This window comes from Melospiza melodia, chromosome 7 (genome assembly GCF_035770615.1).
Source record: "Melospiza melodia melodia isolate bMelMel2 chromosome 7, bMelMel2.pri, whole genome shotgun sequence".
In the NCBI taxonomy this organism is placed as follows: Eukaryota; Metazoa; Chordata; class Aves; order Passeriformes; family Passerellidae; genus Melospiza; species Melospiza melodia.
In genome coordinates, this window is record NC_086200.1 from 308,768 (window position 1) to 332,298 (window position 23,531).

The following is a 23,531-nucleotide window of genomic DNA, read 5'->3' on the forward strand; positions in this document are numbered from 1 at the left end:
AGGAACTTGTGCTGCTGTCCCTTAATATGAAATCTAGTTTTTGCTGCTCCCTTGCTGGGGATTTTTTCAGCACTCTCAAGGCCTCGTTGGTACCAGGGTGAAGGAGCCCTGGCCCAGGCTCTGGCCCTGGGGGACATGGGGACGCTGCCAGGGGGTCCCTGTCCCCCTGTGCCACCCCCAGGACCCCGGCCCCCCATCCCCATGTCAGGCTCTGGGGTTGATCTCGTGGAACATCCTCTGGGGGAGGCTGCGGGGCCGGGGACAGGGGGACCTGGGGGGACAGGGGACCCCCTGTGCACAAGCAGGGTTGGACTGCTCTCGGGGGAACTGTGAGGGGGGCTGGGGCAGAGTGACCTCCCCAGTGAGCTCACACAGCCCCTGTGATGTCACAGAGTCATCTCTGTGATATGACACAGCCCCCCTATGATATCACACAACCACCTGTGATGTCACATGCCATGCTGGAATGTCAGAAAGCTCACTTGTGATGTCACAGAGCCTTCCCTGGCACATCACTCTGTGATGTCGTACAGCTGTGATGTAAGGACATAGAAGACTCTGTGATGTCACCCAGGCTGCACCTGCAGCTTTCAGGCTCCAACTCCCACCTGCTTTCCTTGCAGGAACTGCCCGAGACACAGAGGGATGTTCATTTATTCTCAGCCAACAAAGCCAAGGGAAGGCACACCTCCATTAAATGCAAAAGTCATTGTTCTCCTCGGCTCTGCCCTTCACTTGATCCCCACAACCTCTCCTATTTCTTTCATCCCTCCTTTACCAGGGACTTTGTGGGACAAGGGAGCTCTGCTCTGGCTATGGAGGAAGTTCCAAGTGCAGCCACTGGAGTGGGAATCACAACTCATCAGATACCTGTAATTTGAGGGACCAGGAACTGGTGAGACTCAGAGGCACAGAAAGGTTTCTCTTCATGGCACACATAAAATATGTGAACATGATAAAATTTAATAAACATCAAAAAACTTTCCTGAACTCTTTGTGACATTCCAGCAATATCTGACATATCCACCATCCACAAGGGATTGCCATAAAGGAAGAATTTTAGACAAAGACATAGGAAGAAGTGAAAGAAAATATATAAACACCACTAAGATGTGTCTAAGGAGTTATTTAAACTTCTGGAAGATTGGGCAACTCCCTGAAGCTCAGGGCATAGAGCCAGTAAAGGGAGATGCATTGGAATGACAAGAGAACAGCTGTGGGAGGGAGTCTGGGAGCAAGGGGAAGGTCATAGATACAGCTGGCCTAACTGAAGAGGTATCCTTAGACATGGCCATTTAAAGAGGACAGCTGGAAACACCTGAAGGAAGAGAGTTGTGAAATATTACACTTAAAGTTGGGGGCAAAGGTCGAGGAGTAGCTGATTATTTATACTCCTGCCATCAGAAGAAGAATCCAGTAGATCAGGAAATCCTGTTCCTGGTGGGAAAACATTTTCATTTCTCAAAAGTACCCAAGTGACCCAGATAAAAAAAGATTTCCTTGTATATTATGAAAGAAACAGGTATTAAAACCTATGCCCCCTTCCAGGCAGATAGAGTTGTGTCCCCCTGAACAGGCAGTGCCACTGGTGCCCCGAGGTGCCCAGCTGGAATTGGATCTCTCAGAGAGCACCTGAGGAAGAGCAGAGCACCTTGCAAGCTACAGGTCCCTGACAGCCCTACAGGGCTCCTGTCCCATCAACATCTGCTCTGCTCCAGTCTGAAACAGGGCCCAGCATGGTGCTGGGATCATCAGAGAGCTGAGGTGTGTGCTGGAATTCAATGTCCTCCCCATCCCTCAGCAGCCCTGCGTTTCCCGCCTGCAGCCTTGGTCTCCAGCACAGCCATGGAGGCTCTTTGGGCTCTGGACTGTTCCTGTAGCCTCCAAGGACAGCTGAGTTCTGCCTTTGGCACAGTCAGGCCTGGCCAGTGCAGGCCGTGCTCAGCAATTGCTTGTTTGTGCCTGGCCTTGCTGTCAGCCCCGGCAGCGGCTGCGTGGCCCCTTTGTGGCCCTGTGCTGGCCCAGCCATGGTGATGCAGCCCATGTGCAGGCCCAGCGCAGGCCAGGAGCATTGTGGCTGTGAACGGCCCCTGTGCTGTGGTGCCCACAGTAGCCTTGGGGCTCTGTGCCCCATGGCCTCCCTGCTGGGCAGCCTCTGCCAGCTCCTCCAGAGCCCCTGGCACCTGTGGGGCTGCACAGACAGCCCTGCCCCTGGGCTCTACCAGTCTCGGGGCCAGCAGAGAGGCAGCCAGGGCTGGCCATGGCTGGGAACAGGCCCTGAGCCCTGCAGGAGGATGGAGCTGGGCCACAGCCAAACTCAGCCCAGGCCAAAACTGGGCTCAGCAGCCAGGGCTGCCAAGGGCTGGGCACGGAGGCTGGCGCAGCACTTGTAGGATGATCCTGCTGCCCAAGGGATGTTCCCATGGGGCCAAGTCAGGAACTGTAATGGGGAGTGGGGCCAGAGAGGAAAGGGCAAACAGGGATGGGCTGTTTGCAGGGCAGGGAACAAGGCTGCGTAATAGGAAGAAATTTGTAGCAGGAAGAGTAAAGAAAGCAAAGGTGAAGCAAAGGAAATGCTCAGGGCAGTTTGGGGCTGGCTGCCAGGCAGCCCTGGCTCTGAGCAACAGCGTCTGCAGTGGGACAGGAAACTCCCAGCTCATGGGAACAAACTTTCTGGCTGACTGCAGAGGCCAGGACAAAGCTGAGTGCTTTCCGTGGTGTTCCCCAGCCCTTGCTGGCCCCAGGGGCTGATGGCTTTTGTGCTCCCTCATATTCATGTCCCCATAGCAACAGCCTGGGGCTCCTCACAGGGCTTTTCTATGCTGAGCATTGGCCTGGGCATGTTCTTGAGAGAGCCTGGGCAAGGAGCATGGAGCCCGCAAATCCCTGGCCTGGGGTGTCAGCACTGCCCCAGCAGTGCCCATGACCTGTCCCTGCTGCAGCCACGGCACTACCACCCCCAGGGCTGTGCCCGGCCCCAAGAGCACTCAGGCCCTGCAGCAACACCAGGGCCACCAGGGCAGCGGGGCAGGGCCACGGCAGCAGCACTGGCAACACCAAGAGCTGCTGCTGCTGGGCACAGCTACTGGGCCAGCATTGATCTGTCCCCAGCTCTGCACACAGACATTGCTGCTGCAGCTCCAGAGAGGGCAACAAAAGGGCTTCTCTGCACAAAACTCTGCTGGGAGATCCTTTACTTCCTTTAAAGCCATCAAGAGTGCAGCCCCTCATTGAAATAGTTGGTGGCTGCAGGGTAGGTGGAGAGTAGCAAAATGAGAAATTGTACAAACAATGACATTTCTTTGTGGACAAAACAGAGGGGCTTTACAGCTAGCTTGCAAGCAAAGATGAGTTAATAGAAGAAATAACAGTTAGTGATTTTAGAGTATATTCATAGCAAGGAAGAAAACAAGGCAGTCACCATGGGAACAGATTAGTAAAGATTTATGAAAATTTTTGTAAGCTAGACTATGTGCATAAGTAGATGTTTATATGTACCCTATTAAATTTCTGTGAAATTTTGCCAATTATATTGACAGTAATAGCTTTGCATCAATGATTAAAAAAAGTTATTGTGATGTAATTCATGACTTAAGATCACTCTTTTTAAAAAATATATTAACTACAGAACATGCAAAATAAAAATGTTTTCTTCTTTGACCCTAATCACGTGTGTGTAGGTCATGTCCAACCAAAGAGTATCAGACAATATTATTAAATTAAATCAAAGAACTTTCAAAATGTCATAAGAAGTATCAAAGATGATGTTTATTACAAGTGATTTGCAGAAACTGGCCAGCAGTTTAATGGTCCTGAAAGCATCCAGTCATCAGTCTCCATACTGCAGCCTTGAGCTCCTGCTTCCTCAGGCTGTAGATGAGGGGGTTCAGGGCTGGAGGCACCACCGAGTACAGAACTGACAGGGCCAGATCCAGGGATGGGGAGGACATGGAGGGGGGCTTCAGGTGAGCAAAGAGAATAGTGCTGAGGAACATGGAGATCACAGCCAGGTGAGGGAGGCAGGTGGAAAAGGCTTTGTGCTGTCCCTGCTCAGAGGGGATCCTCAGCACAGCCCTGAAGATCTGCACATAGGAGAAAACAATGAATATGAAACAACCCAAACCTAAACAGGAACTACAAACAATGAGCCCCAGTTTCCTGAGTTTGGACTGTGAGCAGGAGAGCTTGAGGATCTGTGGGATTTCACAGAAGAACTGATCCAGGGCATTGCCATGGCACAGGGGCAGGGAAAATGTATTGGCCATGAGTAGCAGAGCATTGAGAAAGGCGCTGGCCCAGGCAGCTGCTGCCATGTGGGCACAAGCTCTGCTGCCCAGGAGGGCTGGGTAGTGCAGGGGTTTGCAGATGGACACGTAGCGGTCATAGCACATGATGGTCAGGAGAGCAAGCTCTGTTCCCAGGAAGAAGATAATCAGAAAAACCTGTGCAGCACATCCTTTGTAGGAGATGTTCCTGGTGTCCCAGAGGGAATTATACATGGCTTTTGGGACAGTGGTGCAGATGGAGCCCAGGTCGCTGAGGGCCAGGTTGAGCAGGAAGAAGAACATGGGCGTGTGCAGGTGGTGGCCGCAGGCTACAGCGCTGATGATGAGGCCATTGCCCAGGAGGGCAGCCAGGGAGATGCCCAGCAAGAGACAGAAGTGCAGCAGCTGACGCCGCCGCGTGTCTGCCAATGCCAGCAAGAGGAAGTGCCTGATGGAGCTGCTGTTGGACATTTGCTGTTGCTGAACATGGGTGAGAGGAGTTACCTGTAACCAAAATCAAAGCCATTTCTGATACACCCTTCCCTGGAACACACACAGAGCTTTTGGTATTCAGGTGTTCTGTGGCTTTCTTTTAAAGCTCCCCCCGTGTCTTTCCTGCTATTCTTAAGTATCAGAAAACCTCAGCTTTTCTCCAGCCCTCTGGAAGAGCAGAGTGAATTCCCTGAGGCAAGATTAAGAGTAGAGACTGAGGGGAAATGGTCTCTAACTTCATTTTGTTTGGAGTTTCTCTGGCTTTCTCTTTTCTCACATGGAGGATTTGCACACTCCCATGTTGCTCTAAAAAACCCCCAGATGCTGGTGAGAGCAGATGGATCCACCGCAGTCCAGCTCCACACTTGTAGCCAAGGGCTCACGTTGCTCATTTCACCAACCCAGCAGCATTTTCAGTGTCACAACACTTCTGCCTTTCCCCATCAATCTTACAACTCAGAGATGCTCTAGGACAGGTTTTCACCCTATATTGAAGCTCCCAGCTTGGACTGAAATCACAGAATGACTTGCAAGAGTCCTTATGATGGCATTGGATTGAGGGAGATGCAGCTCCTTACCTGGCTGCACTGAAAGCATTGCCCAGAGCCAGGCACTGGGGACAGTGTCACCCTGAGCCAGCTGTGCCCCCTGCCAGAGCCCCCAGTACTGGGCAGCTGCTCCCAGCCCTGTCCTCTGCAGAGGGAACAGGGCCCAGGGTTGCAGAGCTGCCCCACGGCTCTGCTGCAGCTCTGCCTGCACAGGAGGGGCTGCATGCCTTTGAGCCCCGGCCCTGAGGGCAGAGGCTTGGCTGGGGGCACAGGAGGAAGGGGACTTATTCAGAGGGAGGGGCTGCACTGGAGAGGATCTTGTGGACATCTCTGAACTCTCCCGGCCACAGCATTTCTGGGTTTTCTATTCTCTCATTCCCTGATCTTCTCTCTGCTTCCTGCAGATTTTCCTCCTGCAGGTGTTTCCCTGTGCCTGATCTCTCCCTGCCAGCACTCACAGAGCCCAAATCTCTGTGCACTCTCCTTGGCCTGACAGAACCTTGCCTGTTTGCAGGGCACTGGCTGGGGGCAGGTTCTGTTTGCAGCTTGGAGAAAGGACAGCTCAGACTGAGCCTGATGGGTCCAGCAAAGGTGATGCTGGTGCTGTCCATGGGCAGAGGGGCTGTAAGGAAATTACAGATCTCCTACTGATCACTAAAAGGTACAGTTTGCATTGTCTCAGGCACTTGTCAAAATTAATAATGAATAATTCATAATCAAACTTAAATATTTACCTCACCCTCCCTGCCATGGTCCAGTAGTAGGAAACTGAATACAAAGTCTTAGGAATTTACCTCATTTTTTACAAAGTCCTTGTCCTGGAAATATTCTATGACTGATCAGAAACACTCAGCATATCAGAGCTTCAAGAGCATTTCACCTACCCCACACCAGAAATATTCAGTTCTACTCACAGAGTCTGTAGGCATTGGGATGTCCCAGGTTTAGGAGATGGCTCCAGGAGCAGCAGCTGCATTTTCCTGCAGCCAGAGGTTCCTTTGCCAAGGGCTGGCAGTGATTCTGCCTCAGGCACTTCTCAGCATCTTCGCAGCCCTGACTGATTGAAGCTCTCTGTGCCTCTGTACTGTGCCCAGGGTGGCTGTAGGCAGAGCCTCAGCCCTGCTGGGCTGGCAGAAGAGCTGCTCCTCAATAGAAATGTGCTTTTGAAGCTCTTCTTGGTTACCAGGATCTGCCTCTGTGCCACCCTGAACTCAGCAGCACAGACACAGCACCAGGACTTTAATGAGCATCTGGGGCTTTCTGCTCAGGCCCTGAACATCAGTCCCTGAGAGGGAGCTGAAGAAACCTCTCCAGAACTCCTAGGCAGAATCCAACTCCAAAGTTTCTTGGACTTTTAATGGGTCCCACTGAGGAACACGACTGAGCAAGTGTCCCCAGGCCCCAGGCAAAGCAGAGAACTGGAGGCAGTGATGACCGATGGGACCTAAGACAAGCCAAGTCTTGCTGACCTGGGACACAGCAGGGTCTGTGCAACCAAGGGCTGGGAGGAGACACCTTGTCCTAAGGCCCTGGGGCCTCCTGGCACAGCCCCAGCCAGGCTGGGCACTGTCAGCCCCTTGTCCTGCCCTCAGCATCCTCCCCTAGCCCACATCCCAGTGGCCTCAAGGATGTGCTGGAAGAAGTCCCTGGGGAGCCTTGCTCAGGAATGGCCCTGAGGGCTCCCTAATGTTCCCAGGGACTGCAGGTTTTTCCCAGGACTTTGGGTTTGGCTTTTTTCTTAGAGTCTGTGAGAGTTTTGTGCAATCATGGTCTCCAATTATCTGCTTTAATTAGTCCCTGGAGAGCCTTTGTCAGTAACAACACTCAGTGGGGCTCATTACTACTTCGAGGTACTTCAGTTATTTGAATGTACTTGGTGTTTCCCTTTTGATACACACTCTGTGAGAAGTTTGTGCAATCATGGCCCCAATTCTCTGCTTTAATGAGTCCCTTGAGAGCTTCGTACCGACACTCAGTGGGGCTCATTAATGCTGTGAGATACTCAAGGTTTTTAAGGTACTTTATGGATTTAAGAATACTTTTACGTACTTTTAAGGATTTTCCTTCCCACACTGAGTCTCTGAGAGGATTTTGTGCCATCCTGGCTTCCAATTCTCTCGTCCAAGGAGTCCATGAAAAGCCTGTGTTGGGTATCTTCCCCCTTTCTGTTTTACAACAAAGATGGAACTGAAAGAATTTTTTAAGACTTTCTAAAACCATTCAAACAAACATGGGACAATTAACAATACAATAACAACAACCACTAAGAGAATTATTAGTCTTTTTGTCGTCACCGCAACTGTTTTAGTAAACATCCTCCCACCATTTAGTCCTCAGGATTGGAAGAGTTTATTGAACCAGTCTTTGTTTTCCACTTGAAGCTTCTTGAACTGTTCCTTCAGAATTTGAATGCTCTTGTGGATTGACTCGCTGTGGCTGGAGAGGTTCATACAACACATGCCCTCAGAATCTACATGGGAATGCCCATGTGCCCAGAGTAAAAATTCTATTGCTGTTCTGCAAGGTGGTCTGTCTGATGGTCTCTATGTCTGAGAGCAGGCCACTCAATGTGAGGGAGGTAGCATTGGTTTGCATACTTAACAGGCACCCAGGATGGTCAATTTGTCCTAAAGCTTTAGCTGCAACCACCCAAGGTAGCTCAAATTGGGGTTGCTACCATCCGATACCTGGATTAAAGTTTTCAAAGCCATCTCTTTGATATCATCCCATACTTCTCTGAGGGTACCTGCTGCTTGATCATCTGGTGGGCTGTGTTGTCCTTCTCCATCTGGATGGTTGATTGTCAATTCCACCCTTGCCTCATTATTAGCACAGTTTGCTATTAATTGATTTATTAAACACTTCCATCCCCCTTCCCACAGGGTGTATTCTGTAGGTGACAACAACATGGTCATAATATATTTTAAATCATAGGGGGTTAAGACATGTGCTGTAAACATGGCCCTCATTAGGCCATTAAAACAAGGTAAATCCCTCTTATGGTCTTTAGCTGCCCTACACAGATCCTTGATTTCCCTGTAAACCAATGGCTGATACCTGGGATTCTGCCCCCTTCTTTCATAACATCCGGGGGCAACGAGGAGTGTTCAGACTATTTGCCAGTCTCCTTCCTTAACTGCTTCCTTCTGGATCCTTTCCTAGGGATCTTCTGGGGTTGAGGGGCAAGGTGGCTCTGGGGAATCCAAACTGTATTCTGGGGACGAAGAATAACTTGGAGCAGAAACATTTGGATTAGAAATACTGTGACAGCAGGGCAGTGTATGTTGTATCATGGGGTTATATCATTGCCAGAGGGGGAGGCAAAGGGCACTGCCATTTTTTCAGGTGCTGGGAGGAAGGGTCTTGATTTAGGATGGCAAACTTCCAGGGTGGAGATCTGGAGGCATGGCCCAGGGTGAAGGTGGAATGACTGACAGTGAGGCATGACCCGCAGTTTTGGAGGGGGAGTCTGGAGGTTCGTTAGGAGCAGAAGAGAAGGTTTTGGTAGCAGGAAGTGGAGGAGCCAAGATGGAGGGAGGATGGTCAGGCTCAGGGCCTTTGGAGAAATTTTAATGATCCGTCTCAGGATTGATTTTAACTTGTTCTTTGAAGATATTTGGTCATGATCAATGAGAATTAACTTAAAGCATTGATATACACACCTTTCTACTTTGGACATCTGGCTGCCCATTTTTCTCTTTCTTTGCTTTAGGTAGAACAGCCACTGGAACACCCCAAATCAATTATGGGACATCAGTGCATATTGTAAAAAGGCAGTGACAAAATGGGCAATAATTTTCCTGCGTTTCCCTAAGCCCACCTGCAATCCTATGCAGGTGAAACTGTCGTTGTGTCTTGTGGATCCTGGCGGAGGTCCCTCGAACCAATAATGAATCTGCCAGCCTGGCACAATCCAAAATCCTGGGGAGCACTGGCCTATCCATCAGCCAACCCCAGCTGACGTGACTGAATGTCAGGGTCCCTGTCTGGGCGCCAAAAGTCACAATGAGGCTGGCGGTGACAAACCTTTCTGGTTCCCCAGCTTCAGGGCAAGGGTGGTGAAAATGAAAAGGAGCAGATGCTGGGGAAGATGAAACAAGAAAGCCTTAAAGATATGATTGCCTGGCAAAAGATTTTGAAAATATGGAAACTATAAGTCAGACTGAAATGAAAGCAAGCTTTGAGATACCAAGCCTTAGCTACTGAACAACTGGAAAACAATGGTATGGCTGAAGGTAATACTCTTTTGATGAAACAATACCCTCTGCTTGCAGATAGGTCCAAGGGTCAGAGCAGACCCTACTAGCTTGACAAAGGAGGTCAAAAGAAGTGGTCCAAACAGTAGTTTTTAGGGTTTAAAATGTAACACAGTATGGTAATGTAATGATTCTTATAGGCTGTATATAAATGCTATAAGATTTGTATATTGTATTATATTGGTTAGTGAAAATTAGAATATGCAGCACAGAAAAAGATTTATTGTATTGTAACGGGAACTCCCCTCCTCTTTCAGGCATCCATTTTGGGTTCCTCTTTTGAGCTCTTCTTTTGGGCCTCCTCCAAGCTGTGGCTGGCAGCTCCAAACAAGGTCCCTGCACCCAAAACCCTTTGCAATAAACCACAAGTTCCAAGACCTGGCTTCAGAGATCTCTCACCTCCGTCTGTCCCAACTGTCCTACTGCCCAATGCTACAACAAGCAGGATCAATGGAGTTGCCCAAAAAGAACTTTAGTAAACGGGGGGAAAAACAATTAACATGGAGAAGTTGAGCACAGTACAAGGGGTGGGATTCAAAGACCTGAGATAAAGGCAAAGCAACAATATATACACATGAGGGTAGAACACTCTAGAACAATAACCATACAGGACAAACAAGTAACCAATAGGGGAGGAGAACTTGGACAACTTAGCATAACAACACTAAAGGCTTATGGGGGAACTCTCAAGCTCACCCTTGTGGGATCTCAGCACCTCAGGATGGAGGTGCAGAGTGGCCGAGAACACCCTTGGGGGGCTCGGGAGTCCTGGAACGTTGCCAGAAGTGTCTGGTGGCAGGACTTTGATCCTACACAAGAGACGACACCTGTATGAGGATGGGAGGATTTCACTGGGTGAATGGTGGAGGGATAAGTTAATTAGAGTGTAAAACACAGGGTTTAGGATTTCTGTACAGGGGGGTCTAAAGAAGTAAGATGGAGGAATTGGGACGTGTCCTGTTCTTCTTCTTCTTCTTCTTCTTGGCCTCCATCTTCTGTGGTGATGTTGGCACTTCGAGATTGGTTATTACTAGAAGTGCACCGGTTAATAAGGGTAGAAGGTATTGGGGAAAAATTATAAATATTGTATACGTAACTTCGGGTATAAAGATAAGTGACCGCCCCGGGGGCTTGCAGTGTGCTCATGGCTGGCTTGCTGTGCAGACCTCTGTTGGGCTGAAAGAAAATCTTTTAGATAAACAATTAATAAACACCGAGACCGAGAAAAGATCAGAAGTCTCTCCTTGTCCTTTGAAGCGTCGGACTGTCCAAGGCCACTCTGGGCCTTTCCAGGCCACCTAAACAGCCGAGAAACCGACAAGTGGCGTTCGCTGCGTGGGCTACTCCCCACCAACCTTTCGGAGGGGGGATCAGCCCTGAAGAGCTGAAGAGCCAAGAGGGCAGCCTCGATCTAGGACGAGTTCCCAGGAGAGCACTGATAGCTCCTGAGGAGAGAAGCCTGAAGAAAAAGAAAAAAGAAAAAAAAAACGGCTAGAAGAGTCTGCAAAAAAACAGCAGTCACTGAGAATTACATCTCTCAGCTTCTGCTGAAGACAGTTCGTAGCAGAGCAGCCCGGATCGGAACCGGAAGGCGCCTCCGGATCCTTCTCCTGTGACCTTCTGGACAGAGACCGGGAGACTTCGGACAGCTCTAATGACAGAATCGGTGAGAAGGTCAAAAAATAAGAACACGAGGGGCACACTCTCCCAGGAACAACGGGAAATTTTGTCCGCCTTACAAGGCGTGGCTCAAGCATACACAGAAGGGATCCCAAAGAAAGAATTAAAACAGTTATTGTTGTGGGCAAGGCTTAATTACCCACTTGCCGAAACATGCCTGCTAATCGAAGTGGGGTTTTGGCAGGAAATCAATAGGCACTTATATTTCTTAGCAACAAAAAAAGACGAGACAGCGTTAAAGCTGCTCTCGCCGGCAAGATTAATGCTGGAAGGCATCTCAGTGCAGTCGAAAAGACATGAAGAGCAACGAAAAGTTGCGGCATCCTCAGAAGGAGGGGAGGAGTAACGCTCCAGGAAAAAATTAGCTCTGGCCTCAAGAAGCCAGGGGGAAAGGGCTCTCGAGAAAAGAGAGCAGGAAATAGTATTAAAGCCCCTGGTCCCAAAACCCAGAAACCCCAGGAAGCTCCTAAAGCGTCCTGAAACCCCGGAGAGTACAGGGAAGTCAGGATCGGAAGGGGGGGTGCAGGGGGGAGAGAAGGGATCGGGGGGGGCGCTTTCTCGCAGGGGAAACGGCGCGGCAGCGGCGGAGCAGGCGGGGAGCACAGGTGAAGAGATAATGGGAGACACGAGTTCCGGTGCGGCTTTTGTCAGCTCGGTGCCGGGGGTGGCGGCCACCCCGGCCGGCAGAATAGTGGAGACGTGCGCGGCGGGCAAAACTCGCAAGAACCGGGGGGGGGTGTCACATACCAGCGTGGAGGCGGTAAAAACGGGCGGTGAAATGGGGGAAATTGCGCAGCCCCAAAGGGCCACCGTAGTGAGACGCAGGAGGTGCGCTGTTGTGACGTCAGACCCAGTGTGGACGTCCGCTCGGATCGCGGAACGCGCTCGGGTGCCGGCGGGGGGCGAGCTGTACACACCGGTGGGAGGAATGGACACAGCGTCAGAGGAGGAGGAGACAGAGTCAGGGACAGACCGAGGGGAGGAGACCTCAGAGGTGGAACAAGGGGGAGAGAGTGACGTCAGCTCGGGAGAGACAGGGAGCGGCTCGGAGAGCACGCATGCGCAGAGAGTAGAGTGCGGGCGGAGGGCGGGCCCGATCCCCTGTGACGTCTCGGGCGAGGAGGGGCCGTGTTAGGGATTCTACGTCCTGGGGCTCCACACCCTCTCCAGACTTGGTGCCTCTGGTTGAAACCCTGGGAGTTCCAGTCCCTTCCCTTCAAGGGAGACGTTCTGGTGTTCAAGCCCCATCTTCAGCTGAATTAAAAGCCAAGCAAACACGGTCTCAAGTGAGATCGCCGACACGGCAGCCAACCGGAAAAGGAAGAGCAGTCGAGCTCATTCTGTCATGCGAGCTGGGGAGGCCGGTGACAGCGCCACCTAGTGGCAGGAGGACAGAAGTGCATGACATGCCGGATCGGTTCGGCGGAGCCACAACGCCGTCTCGTGGCGAGACTGCAACAATGCAGCAATTTTTTCCAACATTATATAAAAAGAAAAGCACTTTAAAGAAAACAATATTAACACAACAAAGGGATTATCCATCGACTTCGGGATTTCATGAAGATGATGAAAGCTCAGATGAAGAACAGCTACAAGGAGAGGATGTCATACGGATCACAGCATCAGAAGGTGTTCCGACATGGATGCTGTCAGCAGCAGAAGCAGCAAAAAGTTTCTTGCATTCAGTTGATGCAGCGAAAAAGAAATATCAACAGGATCCTCGAGTTTCCTTTTCGGATTTAGGAGCGAGGCCAAAAACCTCAAGGCGAGAAATGAGGCACGATGAATCACCAATGACATCCACAACATCATTATTCATGCGACTCCCAATGGAACCTCAAGAAGAGGAATTTCAAGAGCCAGTGAAGACGATGGATTGGAAGCAAATTAGAAAAGCATTAGCAAAGGAAAAGCATTTATTTCCAGGATCAGGAGATTTGACAATGTCAGTGACATATGATGCCCAGGGGCAGAACCCAAGGTGGGAAAGGATGGGTCATGAGATACTCAAAGACTTGGGGAAGGCGGCTCAAACTTTTGGGCTGAACTCACAATACTTCAAACAGCTATTAAGAGGGACATTCACTACATACGACCTCACACCATATGATATTCGAAGTATTGTGGCAATGATTCTTACTGACACGCAAAGTCTTGTCTGGGAGAAAAAGTGGAGAAAATATCTTGCTGAACTGCGGAACAGATATCAAGGTGGGCCAAACGTGAACCTCACAGAAGGGCAGTTAGCAGGAGATCCTCCAGACGACAACCCAGGGGAACAGGCAGTGCGGCTTCCACGAAGAGTGTTAAGCGACATCACGGAAGCAGCGCGAAGGGCAATCATGCAGATCACACCAACAGGAGCTCCAGAAGTCCCGTTCTCTCGCATCAGGCAAGGTCCCACAGAGACATTCATGTCGTTCATCGATCGACTCATGCAAGCCGTGGATCGACAGGTGACGATAGAAGAAGCGAAGAGGCCTCTCTTGGAGAGCTTAGCTTTCGGCAATGCCAACCTGGATTGTCAACGGGTGATTAGCACCATGCCAGGATGGCCATCCTTGGCAGAGATGGTGGCGGCATGCAGCAAGGTGGGGACACCTCAGCATGTCGCATCGATCGTGAAGCCATTCCGAACGCGAGAACACGAGAACGCTGATCCAAAAAACAAAGAGACGAGTACTCAGACAGGAGTCGAGACTCAGACTGCATAGAGTGATTCAGAAGAAAAATAAAAAGAGGCTAAAGACTTTGGGGGAATTTTCCTTTAGGGTCTTGAATGAAAAACAGAACAATGATCTCACGCAGAAGCGGAGTCATGGGTTTCATGATGCTTATGTGCATCATTCTTTCATTCATTGCAGTAAGCAATGGGGGTAATTTAGCTATTACTCAGCCAAGGCAAAATGTATGGGAGACTTTAGCTCAGGCAGAGAATTTAGATAGTATTTGCCTGACACATTTGAGGCCAGGAAAACCACTTTCAGCATGCATGGTTGGATTGCCAGTGGGCGAATGGCCAGTTCCAGGGCACTCCGCAGTTAACATTTCACAGGTCATTAAAGATCCTGTGAAAGAGTGGTGTGCTCATGGCTGGCTTGCTGTGCGGACCTCTGTTGGGCTGAAAGAAAATCTTTTAGATAAACAATTAATAAACATCGAGACCGAGAAAAGATCAGAAGTCTCTCCTCGTCCTTTGAAGCGCCGGACTGTCCAAGGCCACCCTGGGCCTTTCCAGGCCACCTAAACAGCCGAGAAACCGACACACCCTAAGTTAAACAAATGATTCCTAGGGCTTGAAACTCACATTCAGTTTATCTGGGGTAAAATCTGGTTGACTCTGAGGTACAGCTGGGCCAACTCCCACACCATTGCTTTGCTCTAGTCCCTTGGGACCATGTGGCCCAACAGGGCCACAATGATGTCCTTGGTTCCAGGAGGCTCTACAGTGTCACAATGGTCCCTCGTATCCATGGTGCTCTGCAGTGTCACAATGGCCCCTTCAATTCATAAGGCTCCCAAGTGTCACATTGGTCTCCATAGGAAGGAAACCATAGAGACCCATGTACAGGAGCTGATGAACAGCAAACACCAGAGGCCAAGGCAAGCCTGGCCTGTCTGTCCTGGCAGGTTTGCTTGGCACAACCCTTGGATATTTGAAATTATGAATGCAGAGTCCCAATTTAAAACATTTGTGCCTGGAAAAGAGGGATGGGTTGGTTTTTTTCATAAAAAAGCACAGAGCCCTTTCCAGTGTTTGGAAAATAGGTGAGTGCTGCCCCTCAGGAGTCAAAGACCAGCCAGACTTCTCTGTCCTGGAACTTTTGTCTGGGTGTAATCCTTTCATTGACTAAACTTTTGAGGTGGAATAGTAATTTTGGCCATGGATGCCTGGAAAAAATGGACAGTTCTTTTCCATAAACAGAAGAGCCCAGAGCCCCAGTGTTTCAGGGGCAGATGGGAGTGGCGTTCCACATTCCAAGGTCAGCCATACCTGTCAGGTGATTCCTGGGAGGCCAAGGCAGCCACACCTATTTCATGTTCCCTTGGTTCCACAGGGCTCTGCAGTGTCAAATTGGCTCCTTGCTTCCATGAGGCCTTGCAGTGCCACAGTGGTTCTATTGCTTACATGATGCCCTCAGGTGTCATAATGGCCCCTTGTTTCTATTGGGGCCCAATACTGCAATAATGATTCCCTTGGTTCCACAAGTACCCATAGTGTCTCAGTGGCCCCTTCCTTCCATGAGGACCTGCAGGGTAGCAATGGTCTCCATGATTCCACTGGGCCTTGCAATGCCACAATGCTCTCCATGAAACCATGGTGCCCTGCAGGATCACAACAGCCCTTTGGCTCCACGAGGCCCTGAAATGCAGCAATGGCCTCTTGGTTCCATGAAGCCCTACAGCTTCACACTGGCCCCTTGGGACCATGCGGCCCCACAGAGCCACAAAGATGTTCTTGGTTCCATGAGGCCCCACAGTATCACAGTGGCCCCTTGAAACCATGGTACTCTGCAGGGTAACAATGTTCCCCTTGATTCCACAAGTTCCTACAGAGTAACAGGCTCATCAAGGGTCTGCAGTGTCACCATGGCCCCTTGTTTCCACAATGCTCCACAGTGTCATAATGGTCTCCATATGAAGGAAACAAGTGAGCCCCAGTGGTGCAGGGCCAGTCACCCGAGAGGCAGTCACTAGAGTCCAAGTCTGGCCAGACTTGACTGTATGGGCAGCTTTCATCCGGGAGTAACCCTTGGATATAGGAATTTTTAGACACGGAATCCCAATTTTGGCCAAGGATGCCTAGATAAGAAAGACAGTTCTTTCCCATAGGAATAAAAGCACAGAGCCCCAGTGCTTCACGGTCAGATGGGAAATGGCCCTTGGCATGTCAAATTCAGTGGCACCTGTCAGACAATCCCCAGGAGGCCAAACCAGGCAGACCTGTTCCATGTTCCCTTGATTTCATGGAACCCCACATTGTCACAATGGTCTCGATTCCATGAGGTCTGGCAATGTCACAATGGCTTCTTGGTTTCATGAGTCCCAACAGAGTCATAGGAGTCCCTTGTCTCGAAGCTGCCCCATTGTGTCACAAGGGCTCCTTTTTTATATGGACACAACAGTTCTATTGCTGACCCTTGAATCCATAGGGCCCCTGAGTTGCACAATGGTCTCCTTGATTCCATGATTCCTGGATTCCATTGTCTAACCATCGTTTCCTTGGATCTCCATTGTCTCAACTGACCCGTGGTTCCATGATGTTCCAAAGTGTCATCGTGGTTGCTGTCAGAGTCTGGATGAGATTGATGTCCCGATGCTCGGAATGCCCGTGTGGGGCCAGAGCCGGGTCAGGCCTTGGTTTGTGGTAGAACAGAGCCCTGCCCCCAGCGCTGGCCTGGCAGAGCTGTCAATCACACAGCAGAGGATGGTGTTTACCCAGCTCTGATTGGCTGAGCTGTTAATCAATCAATCACACTTAGGCAGCTGATGCCTACCCTGACTCTGATTGGACAAGCAGCTAGCAGTCCCACCCCAGGGGTGGGCCCATGAAGGCCCAGGGGGTTAAAAGCCAGAGCATGAGCCCAGCCCAGGGTCTGGATCCTGCCTTCTCCTGGGGTTCCTCTGTTGGTGATGGTGGAACCCAAGCAGTTGGCACCTATGTGCGTCTCTTTCTATGGATCTTCTGTCTTTCTGTTGTTCTCTTCCTTCTCCCTCTAATCCTACTTACCTGGAACATTTTTGGGTAACTTCACATGTTTAGGGTTAAAGGTGTGGGATCTCAGCACCTCAGGATGAGGGTGCAGAGCAACCAAGACCACCCTTGGGGGGCTCGGGAGTCCTGGAATGTTGCCAGAAGTGTCTGGTGACAGGACTTTGATCCTACAAAGGAGATGACACCTGTATGAGGACTGGGAGGATTTCACTGGGGTGAATGGTGAAGGGATAAGTTAGTTAGAGTATAATACACAGGGTTTAGGATTTCTGTACAGGGGGGTCTAAAGAAGTAAGATGGAGGAATTGGGGCGTGTCCTGTCCTTCTTCTTCTTCTTCTTGGCCTCCATCTTCTGTGGTGATGGTGGCACTTTGGGATTGGTCTTTACTAGAAGTGCACCGGTTAATAAGAGTAGAAGGTATTGGAGAAAAATCATAAATATTGTACACGTAACTCTGGGTATAAAGATAAGTGACCGCCCCGGAGGCTGCGGAGTGTGCCCATGGCTGACATGCTGTGCAGACCTCTGTTGGGCTGAAAGAAAATCTTGTAGATAAACAATTAATAAACACCAAGACCGAAACAAGATCAGAAGTCTCTCCTCGTCCTTTGAAGCGTGGGCTGTCCAAGGCCACTCTGGGCCTTTCCAGGTCTTTGAAACAGCCGAGAAACCGAGCAAGTGGCATCCCTGAGCTATCTCCGGACATAAAACAGCCGGGAAGAGAAACCGACAACCAGCAAACATAAATCAACCGTAAAACAGAAGAGAAAAATGAACTCCGACATAAAGGATTTTATATTAAATGTGTGGGAATCTGAGGCACAGAACCCAAGCCTTGGAATTCAGTAGTTTTTGGGAATTTAGCTACTTGAGCTGGGCTTCTTGTGGGACTTTTAGCAGCCTTGTGTTCCTCACTGTTGGGTGAATAAACCTTGTCAGTCTTGCTGGTATCATTTGCTCCCTTTCCTCCAATGATTTTAACAAACTTTTCAAGGAATAACAACAAAATATTTTCTTTACACTGGCCACCCACAACAGCCATTTTCCTCATCAGGTCTCCCATAAGTTGCTCAGTGGAAGCTGTGTCCAAGTTTCCAAGAGTTCTTCCAGAGAGAACCACAACCTGCTCAGAGGAGGAAACCATTCTGTTGTCAAAGGCACTTGAGGTCAGAGAACAGTTTAAGGCAGGGTTTCTGTATCATTGCCTTGATCTAAATTTTCTTATTAAATTGTAATTCTAGCTTAGACTCTCCCACAGATTTGCCTCGAAACCAGTAAAAAACTCAATGTACTCATCCCTTTTTTTCCTCCCAAAATAGGATTTCCCATCCCTAAACTTTCGCCAGATGAAGGAGGAGGCTGTGAGGAAGAGGAAGGAGCCCTGGGTTACCAGGCAAGTGAGGAGGAATTGAGTGCCCCTTTTCCCCTCTCTCCTGCTCCATCTCCCAACCCAGCACAGCCCCAGGCTGCAGGACAACCCCACTGCCAACGCCGTCCTGCTGGGGATGCACTGGGGGGATCTCCTTCCCCTTCCCTCTGGCACAGAGGCAAATCCCATCCTTTTCTTGTCCTTCCTGCCCCAGACAAGGAGCTGAAGATGGAGACCAGGAAGGACAAATCTCCTCAGCAGAATCTCGTGGAAGAGGCTGTTTTGACTGGCTCCGCAGCACAGGAATCCAATGGGGAGGAAAAGCCCAAGATCCTAAAGGAAGAGGGGCTGCAAACCCAGCCCAGTGTGCTCTGAGAAGGAAATACCCACCCTGTGCCAGGAAGGTGGACAGAGCTTCAGCCAAGCTCAGAGCTGGTGGTCCATGGGCAGCTTTATGATTGGGAGAAGGCCCACAGGTGCTTGGAGTGTGAGAAGAGCTTCACGCAGAGCAACACCCTGATTCAGCACCAGATGATCTGTGCTAGGAAATGGACCTATGAGTGTGGGGAGTGCGGGAAGGGCTTCAGCTGCAGCTCTGCCCATGTCATCCACCAATGCATCCACACTGGGGAGAGGCCCTAGCAGTGTCCCCAGTGTAGGAAGAGGTTTCAGAGCAGCTCCAATCTCCTCCAGCATCAGCAGATTCACACTGAGGAAAGGCCCTTTTGCTGCCCTGATTGCAGGAAGGGCTTCAAGCACAACTCCAACCTCATCACGCATCAGCGCATCCACACTGGGGAGAGGCCCCATGAGTGTCCCCAGTGTGGGAAGAGCTTCACCCAGAGCTCTCACTGGACCAAACACCAATGAAGGCAATGATAAGGGAAGCCCTGCAAATGCCCTGACTGCAGGAACAGCTTCATGCACCACTCCAGCTTCGTCCTTCTTGGAAGGATCCATATTGGTCAGAGCCCTGGTGACCCATATTCCCAGTGATCTGCGCTGAGAGGACACCTGGCTGGTTTTCCTTTTGGTTTGGCCCCAAGTTCCCCTTGATTCATTTTTATCACTTAAAAACACATGAAATAAGACTAAAAAGAAAGTAATTGATCAAGGATTTCACAGCTATTTCAGGTGGAATTTATGGTTTGGGGACATGTTCTGGAGGATTTGTGGGTTCTTGGGGGATTTCAGGAAGTTTTCTCCATATCTTTGCACTCTAAAAGTCAAGATGGATTGATTTGTCACCTCAAACTGACTCAGTCCCACCAAAAACAATTCAATCTGACCCCAAAAGAGCTCAACTCCACCTCAAATTGTCTTATTCCCACCTAAAAAAACCTCATTCCCATGTCAAAATTATTAAATTCCACGGCCTCCAGGGTGTGATGGGGTTGGAAGGAGACTGGGAGAAGTGGGATCCAAATTCTTGGGTGTTGGACCAGGATTATGTAGGGCTGGGTGTGTGGGATCCATTATGATAGTAAATAAAATTTCCAGAATTATTTATTTCTGCCTCAATCATTTTCCATCACTTCCAGTTTATTTTTCAGCCTGCCACCTTCTCAAATTATTGTGTTTGTGTCCTCCTTTCTCTCCTGCCTTTCTTTGCATGCTCTGTTTTTCTCTGAGTGTCACTGTAAGATCTTGCTCCACTTGGCTTTTGGCTCCTTCTTGAGAGCTTTGCCTTCAAGGGCAGGAACATCTTTTCCTGGCTGGGAACTGGAATTCCAGCCCCTGGGCGTGTGTGCCATGGATCCCAGGGGGCATTCCTGAGGCTCCCAGGGCGCTGCTCCTGCTGTGCCTCCCAAGGAGCTGTGCAGGGCCAGGGGACAAGGTCCAGCAGTTTTGTTGCTTCTGCAATGCCACAACAGCCCCTGGTTCCATGAGTTTCCATACTGACAGTAGCAGCTCCTTGGTTCCCATGATGCCCTGCTGTGTCACAGTGGATATTTGGTGTCATGAAGTTCTTCGGAGTCACAATGGCCTCCCTCACTCCATGAGCTTCCGCAGTGTCACAATGGCCTCCTTGGATGGACAGTGTCACCATGGAACTTTGGCTCCCTGCAGCCCCGCTGGGTCACCATGGACTCCTTGGTTCCATGAGGTCCTGAGGGTGTCTCCATGGTCTCCTTGGATCCAGTGTCACAATGGACCACTGGATCAACCTGGCCCTGCTGTGTCACCATGGCCCCTTGGTTCCATGGGACCCCAGGGTCAAAATTGACTCCTTGCTTCCATGACATCCCCTCAGTGCCAAAATGGTCCCTTCATTCCATGAAAAATACAAAAGTTTTGTAGAAACATTGAGCAAATCCTGCTCAACAAGGCTGGGAACATCTGTTTGCATTCAAGAGAGAGGTTAAAGGTGAGGATGGCACCAGCAGCTTCCATCTGCAACAGAGATCCAGGGAAAGGACAGGGACAGAGAATTCAGCTGAGAGACTCAGAGAATACTGCTCCCAGAGATCATTTCTGCTCACACTGTCCCTTGTAGAAAGGTGACACCATTCCACGCAGCCTGGACTGAGCAGGTGGTTCCTGAGTGGGGTTTGCTGTTCAGGAAACCTGGTCAGGCTTTTCCATTCTTTCCTTCCTAACAGGAAAACTTCTCCTGGGCCTGTGTGCAGGCAGAGTCATGAGGAGAGCAGGTGGGACATGGTGCACTGGGCTAACACATGGAGCTGCAGAGCTCAGGGGACAAGGTTCTGCTGCAGGGCACAGGGATGTCAGTGCCAGGTGGGCCATGTCATACATGGTGAGGCTGGGGGTGAGGAGCAGCTTGTCCAAACAGGGTCAGCCCTCAAGGGGCTCATTCTTCTCTGTGCCCAGACCTCCTAAGGAGACATTCAGCATCAAAGTCACCTGGGGAATTCTTCTATCAGCTCTTCTCTGAACTGAAAAAGTAAAAAATACTCTATTAAAGAAGAAAAGTCATGAGATTCACTTAAAATCCTTCTCTTGAAAAGAATTCCAAACTGACTCCAGGGAGCTGTACAAGCCCCGAAGACCTGAAAACCATTGAACCCAGAGAAAGAGCCTGAAGTGCTTTCTGTATTTTAATCAAACCTGAGGGAGGTGAAGGGAGACGAGCACATCCTATTGATGATCTTTGTCTCAAATGTATTGATGCAGCTTACATACTTTTATAGTATTGTTAATTAAGCTCATACATATTGCAAAAGCTGAGCTCATCATTGGTTACAGATTACATGTCATCCCCTCCTTTGTCACTAATACCTGTGGCTTTCTTGTTGAGACTAATACTTGTTTTTTATCCTGCTGCTGACTACATTCAAGGACTCCATGTTTTTCGCCACGTTTTTCTCATCATTTGATCAAGGACACAGTGTTTTTGTTTTTCTTGTAATCAGAAGGCTGAGAACTTACTGCTTACAGCTGCTTTTTACTGCTTAACCAGCTGTATATGATCATGGCCTTTTTCTATAGGCCATGTCTGAACAAAACTCTCCAACAAAACCCATGGTGGATTTGGGGCTGAGTCCAGGACCGTCAGGCACTGGGAGAAGGCTGAAGAAGCTGTTCAAAAAGTCAGAATCAAAACTCCAAGTCCCTTGGAGCATCACTGGGCCCCACTGAGGGCAGGGAGTGCCAAAGACTCCCCAGGGACTGCTGAGAGCAGATCCTTGAGGCCAGGATTGCAGGGAGCCAAAGGCTCTGAGCAGGGAATTGCAATGCTGAGCAAGGCCTGGGCTGGCTGGGGGAAGCAGAAAGGCCCAGCCCTGAGCCCAGCCTGGGACAGCAGGGCCTGTCCCTCGCGGGTGGCTCGGGGCTGTTTGTGGGGCACTGGGATGTGAAGGGCAGCAAGGACAAATGTCATAAACTTGTGTGACACTCCAGATCCTCAGGGAACCAAGGGGCCAGTGGTGGGACACTGTGGGGCCTCATGGAAACAAGAGGCCATTGTGAGCCTGCAGGACTGTAACACCCCAGAACATTGAAATGCTGGGGGTAACTAAAGCTTCCTTGACTTGAATTTGGTGCACAGGAGAAACACCAACCAGGTATTCTCCACATTGACAGATGCAAAGAATATTCTTGCTAAGAAGGGACTTAAAATGATCATCAAGTCCAGCTCTTAAGTGAATAGCCCACACAGCGATTGAACTCACAGCTCTGGTGATATCAGCACCATGCTCTAACCAACTGTGCTAAGACATCAAAATTACACCAAATTTTACTGGCAAAATACACAGTCAAGGAACTTTGGCAAAGGGTTTAATACAATATCCACTTCAACATGAAACTCTTATCGTACCATGAACTTAGCCATTTAACCAAAAAACCTTCAACCTTTAAGAGGTTACCCAAAAATGTTCCAGGTAAGTCGGATTAGAAGGAGAAGAAATAGAGAATAACAGAAAGACAGTGTTGTCACATTATGTCACCATACATAACATGGTTTGTGCTGCACAATTAATTCATCTATAAATAAGAAACCCAGCCAGCTCCATGAAACCAACCCCTGCGTTGACTGACAGGTCAGTCAACCTCAACTAATTACAGAACCTCAACTAATTACATTGCATCCTAAGCTGCAGACATGTCACTGGTCCAGGAGCTAGGCAGTGTAAAAGATCAGACCAATGGGATATCCAGACTGGGTTTTTCATACATCTCTTTATAAAGAGGAGGTGGGGGAATAAATGCTCTATGTTCCACATGGACATCGAGTGAGTGGTTGTCTTTGTTGCCAACCCACTCTGCTCCACAATCACAAGACAGACAGTCTATAGAAAGACATGCACATACGTACCAACTTCTCATGGCACCATGGGTCAGCTGTGAGAATGCAGGTCCAAGGACACCATGGTGCCATGGTGACACTATGGAACCTCAAGGAACCATGGCTCAATTGTGACAATGCAGGTCTAGGGACACCACGGTGACACTTACAGAACCTCATGGAGCCAACGGGGCCATGGTGACACTGTAGAGCCCCATGGAACTGAGGAATCCATTGTGACTGATAGGCAAGATGTCTTTACAGACAATTTGATGGGTGAATGTAGGGGTGTTAACATCCTTGAATTGGGTCTTAATGTTTCTACTAACTTCAAGCAACAGGGTTATTACAGAGCCCAGATAGCTTGGCTTCTGAAACAGGCGAGTGGGTCTGCATGAGCTTGAGTTAATGAACTTTGGGTTAAAATGATGGTTTCAAGAGGGGAATATGGGGTTGG

General features: G+C 49.6%; 1 protein-coding gene across 1 annotated transcript; it reads right to left on the minus strand.

Annotated features, from left to right (window-relative positions):
* Nucleotides 1–3,803: 3,803 nt before the first annotated feature.
* On the minus strand, nt 3,804–4,736 carry LOC134420444 (olfactory receptor 14C36-like). The gene has a single exon (XM_063160616.1). The coding sequence runs from the start codon at nt 4,734–4,736 to the stop codon at nt 3,804–3,806; it is 933 nt and encodes a 310-aa protein (XP_063016686.1).
* Nucleotides 4,737–23,531: the final 18,795 nt, after the last annotated feature.